Source organism: Ruditapes philippinarum, unplaced genomic scaffold (assembly GCF_026571515.1).
Source record: "Ruditapes philippinarum isolate M1 unplaced genomic scaffold, ASM2657151v2 ctg2003_1_1_1_1, whole genome shotgun sequence".
NCBI classification, from domain to species: domain Eukaryota; kingdom Metazoa; phylum Mollusca; class Bivalvia; order Venerida; family Veneridae; genus Ruditapes; species Ruditapes philippinarum.
Window position 1 is genome coordinate 101500 of NW_026853395.1, and position 7820 is coordinate 109319.

The 7820-nt window shown below is 30.4% G+C and overlaps 1 protein-coding gene across 1 annotated transcript in view; it reads left to right on the plus strand.

Annotated features, from left to right (window-relative positions):
- Window positions 1-7525, plus strand: part of LOC132736748 (uncharacterized) — a gene marked incomplete at its 3' end in the record, with an annotated part of 49421 nt that extends 41896 nt beyond the window's left edge. Inside the window, exons 3-4 of the mRNA XM_060723954.1 lie at window positions 1931-2067; window positions 7363-7525. Of these exons, the coding sequence (XP_060579937.1) occupies window positions 1931-2067; window positions 7363-7525 (300 nt within the window). The remainder of the gene's footprint in view (window positions 1-1930; window positions 2068-7362) is intronic.
- Between the last annotated feature and the right edge of the window lie 295 nt (window positions 7526-7820).

Below are 7820 nucleotides of genomic sequence, written 5' to 3' on the forward strand. Positions count from 1 at the left end.
AATGAATGCTAAAAGTTTAAAAAATGAGAATCAATCTTTAGTATGTGTAAAATTTTCACTGCCATAATTACCCTTACATTTAAAAATCTTATAACGAACAAGGTTCGCTATTTTGATACATTTTATTTATTCTATGTTTGTAAAAGGGTTCAAGTTTTAAATGCCAACGTTACTTTAAATACATTTAAACACTGTTAGTACAAGTATTTGTAAAATTAAGCAGACACCGATATAGAAATAACAATAAACTTACGCCATTGTTTTAATCTAAAGATGCGTTTTTTTACGCTTTCAAAAGACTGTTAAAGTTGTTTAGAAATTAGATTTTTTGAAGCAAGAAATGCAGTCGAAGGTTTTAGAACAAGATTCGGATCAATTACTTTCGCCACTTTAAAAATAATCCTTTACATAATTATATAAATATCATGTTTGCCGATTGAAACTAAATTTTGATCTATTTTGTAAAATTTTACGATATTTTTTTAGCATTTCACGCATTAAATCATTCAAGTTTATAGTTAATACATAGTCATGTGTGAATCTTTAAAGCCATAAAAAACAAAATTGTTGTTAAATGTATGCAATTTTAACATTTGAATTTATTTAGTTAGGTTATTTGTGTCACAATATAATAAGATTACAGGGATAGTTTTTGTTTAGTTTAAACATTTTATTGCATCAAATACATGTAAAATATTATACAAATGATAAGTATATAACAAGAATATCATACAAATGATAACAAAAATATTATACAAATGATAAGTATATAACAAAAAGCAAATAGGTAGGGGCAACAAGTCCTTGCAACATTAGATTAAGCCCTTCCCAGACAGTTTTTATCATACAGGTGATTGTCTACATTATTGTTTAGGTGAAGTTTATCATTTCAACGTGGAAAAGCACGACTATCTAGCTATTGAACTCGCTGCACTTCATAACATCCCTCCGAATATCACGATTGAGACCGATTTTAAACTTGTCAAAACATCTTCTATTCGCGTACTCCTAATGAATACCAGGTTAAGACGAAATCTTAACAAAAACAAGTTTTAAGTTGATGAAATCCATTAAAAACAATACAAAGATTCTAAAAATTCTTAACGCATTCCTCTTTTGGTTTGTTAGTAAACTCGTTTCCAGGCATCTAATTCAATAACGTGCCTTCAGTGATAATAAAACTTTCCAAGAATGTAGATAAGCTATTTAGAAGTTGAAATTATGTACTGGGACAAATTAATGAAAGTTAGTTTGCGTTTTTGTTAGTTTGTTAGTTTGTTTGTTTATTTGTTTGGTAAAAAATAAGGTAAAATAATAATATTTCATTGTACAGCTTAAATACAACTATGGATGTTTTCCTCCAAAGAACATTATTAAATGTTATTCATTTTTTATCAATTTTTTTTTTGAAAAATGTAAATGTTGTATTAAACATGGTACAGCAGTTACTATTTTAAAGTAACTGGAACCGGGTTAATTTCTAGCATAATTTGCATATAGTTACCCCAACTCATGTAAATTTACATCCGCTAGTGCAATATCATCCCCTTACTTGCGTTCACATTTACCAACCTTTTTATATCACTTACATATATTTTACCACAACTCAATGAAATGCAGTTAATTTGTTTTTTTTATTTCGTGTATGACAGATACTTTATTAATATACTGTTTTATCATGATTTTTATAGTTCAGTCCAAATGTACCTAAAAATATCCAGACAAGAACTACATTAATGGTTTGTTAGTGTTGCCCTCTACCCAAAAGAAATACATCCTCAAAAACACCAAATGTTTCTTTAATCTCAATATAATTGAACTGTAGAACAATATCATACTGTCTAAGATTTTTTACGAACGCAACCATAATGTTGTTACAAAATTTAAAAAATAAATGTAATCGTGAACTACATGTACGAACTGTTTTCAGCCAATGCCGTGCAATGCAAGATTTTGTTTGGGTTCTGTTATGGATGTTGGCCTGGTTGGAGCCGAATCAAGATCCGCACAAGAAGTCTTAGTTCACGCCAAAGATTTCATCAATCAGTATTATCAATCAATTAAAAGGTAGGATCATGCTTATTTTGCTTTTCGGTTTTTCATTGATTTAATATATATATATATTGGTGGATGGGGAAAGGTTTAATCCTCATACTGACACTGTTTTCGTCATATGGCTACTTTACATAAAAATACTCCGGGCTACCTTACGTTCATCTTTAGACACCTAAGTAGATCCACTCCGTAAGCTTATTGGATACCCTCCTGACAAGAGAAAAATTCAAAATTCTTGGCGGAATAAGTCGTTAAGTACCTTAAACAGTCGGTCACGGATGTCACCAACTGTATTTATATTGCTAATTTTGACTTTTTTAATGTTTGCCATAACAAAGTTTTAACTTCGTAAAGTAAAAAATAGACAACTTTTGGGCCCGATTTAGATATATTCCAAGAGCGAAACAAAAATGTCATGCCTTTTACCTGTGAGAATTGACCGCCTCCGTGGTCGAGGGGTTAGAGTCGATGGCTTCAAATCCAGTTAACTCTCTGGCGCGGGTTCGATCCACGGGAGATGCTTTGGTAGTTTAGCGCGGAGGAAGGTAGTCTAGTACTGGTGTAACTCTCCAGGAACGATGGTTAGGAAACTACCCGCCTATATGACTGAAATACTGTTGGAAAAAGGCGTAAAATGATACAAACAAACAAAAACAAAACCTGTGAGAATTAAGTACGATACAAGAGTATATTTCGGTAACATCTTTTTTTAAGAAACGAAAACTAGTTATTTTCAACAATTCTTCTTTCTTTTTAATTGATAAACATTTAACACGACGACATTTAAATTTAAATGAACTAGTAAACGGACTGAGCCTTAAAATATTGAATTTGTGATTTTAATGGTAGATAAGAAACGTGTAATATTCATTTTCTCATATACATGTAATCTGTATTTTTGACGCCCAAGACGTAACTCCGTTTCTTGTCCCCATCATAGGTAAAATAGGGTCGGAGATCCATCCACTATTTTACCTTACAATTTATTGTAATATTATGAAAAACATATGGACATAATAAATGTATATCATGTATAATTTTATAATACAATATACAGTAAAGTTCCCTTGGGATTTAAAGTATTCCATTTCCACAAAAACTGGATATAATGAAATCAAACTGAAATATATAAGTAGTTAATTTAAAATTATGCTATCTATTTGCTATCATATCAACTAATGGGTACATATTTTTTTTTAACTTTAGTATAACTTACTATTGAAGATGCTAGTTTTAAACTGCAAACGAGGCCTTGTATTGATGGTATTATCCCCCTCCTCTAACACACAAAAATATATTTTGTATTATTACTGAACACTCTTCGCTCTCTATCACATTTCTCGACGTTAGTATGTAATGTAAATTGGTGCACTCTAAATCTGGATTTACATCAAAACAAAGTATAGAATAACCTTTTTACAATGGTGTAGGTGGTAGCGAATATTTTGTTGCTATTTCATGGATTATCTTTCTTATCGTTAGAAGATTAACTGATAATCTTATAAACATGAGTTCGGTTTTTGGGAATATTTTTATATCAAAGGATACATTCCTTTTTAATCCGCTGTTATTCTATTTCAAGAATCCCTGCGTTCTTGAACGTGAAATTCCATATCTTTATTATTTTTGAAGAAGCCATAATAATGGTTTGATGAATTATGTAAGATTTCTTTTTACAAATGCAACAGTTGAAAGAGATTGGTGTCAGAATTATGCCTGCGAATTTGATTTGGTAAAATAATAAGCTGAACGTTTTTTATATTTTATCCAACGTTCCCGTGACGTATTTAACATTTGTTTTATTTAAACATTCTATAATGCCACTCCTCTGCGTCCCTATGATATTACGTGCATCTGCAAATAACACATTTGCGTTCATTTGTACATCAAGATTAGTTTTTATTAGTAAGCGTTTGCAAAATTAAAGTGGTCAAGAATAGAGCAGTGTTTGAAATTATTTTTATATATAAAACTGTCGATTTAATAGACTGATTAAATTTAGACGATTTTTTAAGTAAATGTGTTATGATTCATTTGAAATACTGCAATTCTATTGGACAAAAAATATTTTCAAACACTAGATTGTCATTATTCATTTCATACATTATAATTATTTTATTGTATAATATAGACTCATAGAGATTTCGCTTCGATACCGTATAGCCAATGAAGAACGAGAATATATGCTTTATGTCTTATTCCTATGGTGTAATGTACTGATTTTCCACCTTTCATGCCTTTACATGTAATAACTGTTTTACTCGCATTATAGTTTTTGTTTATTTGTGGTTCGGTTGATAAAAACACCTACTTACATTTAACACCTATTGAATAATCCCATGATATCATTAATGGCCTTACTTTTTATTTTATTTTTTAATTTGATGTACCATAACCCTTAAATTTCCAACCGTTATCATCGTGTAATTTTAAACAAAATATCCCCTAGCTACATACCAGGGTGGCGGTTGTTTGAAAAACCTTCTTTTGAATATGTGACGCAACAAAGGTGTCACGACAAGAACCTGATAATCTTGCAATATCATTATTACTATTTTTGCACTTACTTCTTTCTTATCAAGGTGTATTTAGTGCTTGAGTAATCTAATCTTATCTATTAATAAAGAAAAGACCAATTAATTATATAACATGACATTATAGAGCCAACACCTTCCTTTTATACATATTTTTTTGTCATTTCGTTTTCTTACAAGTGCAAAATGTATTTCAAGAAGTCATGCTTGTTGTAATCTGATAGCATGAGATAATGAAATATCATTATATCTATGATATATATTATTAGTGAAATGATTAATGTAGTGATCATAGCACACTTACCTAGGTTAATTTGATATCAACTATCAGCGTTCATTTGTTTGGCGTACATGAATAAAGAATAATAATTATATCGAAACATGTTATTTACTGCTGCTCTTAAGGCATTTCAATTATTTCTTCGTATGGACCGTACCTTTTTAAATACAAATAAATGAAGAAAAAGAACTCACCATGATTATATGGACCTTTATTTAAGAATATATTATGCTCATATTTAACATTTGAAAATACTGATAATTTCTTCACAGTGTCTTTTTTAATGTAAAATAAACAGCCTTTGAACACACACACACACACCGAACACACAGAAGATATATTATGTTTTAAACACTACACAATATAGGTAAACACAGTATGAATACAAAGTGTCATTAAAATCTATTATTTTTTAAGAAATTAAAAAAAAAACAGTAGTTTTTTTTAAAGGAAAGACCCAATTAAATTGATCATTTATGGGATATGCAGCTTTCCAAACATGGTTTGTGCATTCACTTATTCAAATAAAACATAATTATTCAGCAAGATATTCCTAAATCTGAATACATTTTTATTATAAAATTATGTTACATAAAGATGAGCATGGTTATCGTAAGAGAGAAAAAACTCGTTGAGAAAAAGGCACGCTTAATTGTTTAAATATGCATTATCACTGACAGGAATCAAAAACGGGGCATGGCCCACATGGAAAATACCCGACACAACATCTTTTTAAAAGGGGGTTTTCCCAAAGGGTTTCCCTTCAAAATTTTTGGAAAAAGGAAAAAAATTCGAAAATTAAAACAAATGGGCAGAACCTTTTCATGATAAAAAAGGGAAACCCTAATTGGGAAAATGTTTTTTAATGGGGTTACGATCCTGCTTTTCTGGGGTTATCTGCCCCTAAAAGTGATTTTTTCCCTTGTTTCAGATTATTTACAACTGTGGCAAGAAAAACTTAATTTAAACTCAAATTTGAGTGTATTACTTTATTTCTTCACATGAAAAATTTGCTGATATTTTATTTTATTCTATATATTTGTTTATGCGCAATGATAGACCTTTTCTACCAGTTAAGCCCATGTTCCAAAGCAAAATTGCAGTAGATTTACTCATTGAAGCATAGCAAATTGTATGTTTCTTTTCATAAATTTGTTTCTTCTGTGATTTTCTTTAATCATGCAAAGTTTTAAAAAAAATGTTCGCTTGTCAATGAACTAGAAACTAGAGAAAACGTCCTTCAGTAAATAGTTTGTTGTTTATATCGAATAATATGTAATGCATTTTATATGGGATAAAATATAAGGAAATTAAAACTTATAAAAAAGATGATTCCTCCAAAGCAATAAAAACAATAAAGAACACCCGAACTTGTAGACTTGGTTGTTTGATTGTGTCTGTCCATAAGAAACAGCAAAAAATAGGATAACTCTAATGTACCCACCGCAGCACTGGCATATGCAGAATTTATTCAAACAACGCTTTTAATTAAACATGATTGGCAAATTTCACATATTCCCCTAAGCAATAAAAACAATAAAGAACATCCAAACTTGCAGACTTGGTCGTTTGATTGTGTCTGTCCATTAAGAGACAATAAAAATAGGATAACTCTAATGTACCCACTCCAGCACCGGCATATGCAGAATTTATTCAAACTACCCTTTTAAATACACATGATTGACAAATTTCACAAATTTCTATATCACGTTATGGATTTTTTGTCGCAGTAAAATCAAATTTTATCTGAATATGTAAAAGGATGTCATTTTTTATTATAAATTAACTGCTCACAGCATTCGATATAAACGAAAAATTCTCATTTAAATTTACAGATTTTCTAGATAATTTACTTAAATAAACTATGTAGATATGCTTGTGTATTTTAACATTATTGGCAAGTTTTTACTATTTAAAAGATAAATGATTATTGTCAAAGTAACTTTAAAGCTATAAAATGTTGCCACATATTTCAACATTTATTAGTTGCATTTTTTCTCGTCCAGATTATTGTTTCAAAACCAAAAATTATTGTAATAGAAAATAATGAACGGGGGGAGAAGTTGACTGGGGTAGATGTCAACTGTCAACAACTTGGGCAAGTCATTGCCTTGAGCTAGACTCTTTGAAGTCAATGCCTTACTGGTTGGTTCCAGGAATGGATTCTTGAGTGTGTTTCAAGAAGCTTATAGCTTCCAGCACAATCGAACTAAAATAAATTTATATATTAAAAAAACTGTCAACAATAAACTCATTCTTGCGTAACTTCAACCTTTCTCCACCTATGTACTCCTACTTTCATTGCCCTCGAGAAAGATATATCCCATTTCTTGCATTTTGATTATGACATTTATTCATACTTATTCTTTATATATAAATGAAAATGGTATTTCATTCATGCTGAAAATTAAACATGCAAATCAAAACATTTGGTGTCTACTAGTATTACAAGTTTCCAATGACAACAAACATAAACTTGATCAAACATTGTAGGTTTAACACCCCCGTGCATTTAAACAGATGGACTGAAGTTGAAAAGTCCATAATGGATAAAGGAACATATGAACTGACCACGCCAGAGCTGACGTATGGCGCCAAAACTGCCTGGAGAAATGCAGCAAGATGTATTGGCCGAATTCAGTGGTCAAAATTACAGGTATTATAGTATAAAACAAGAAAAGGAATGTCCGCAATCAATTTATATAATTATTTAGTAAATCTAATATTATTGATGAAAGTAATATTGTCAAACCTATACTGTTTTTCATGTAAGTTTATAAGGAATTGATCCTTTCTGCATATATTAGATACACGCGGACATATTGTATTGTCCGTGTTCCCTGTCTTGTTTGGTGTCCTGCTCGGCGCCTTGCTATCTGCCGGTGGTCCTGTATTAGGGGATGAATTTATTGAATGCCGCCCTTCCTTGTTGATCTTGTTTTTCATATTTT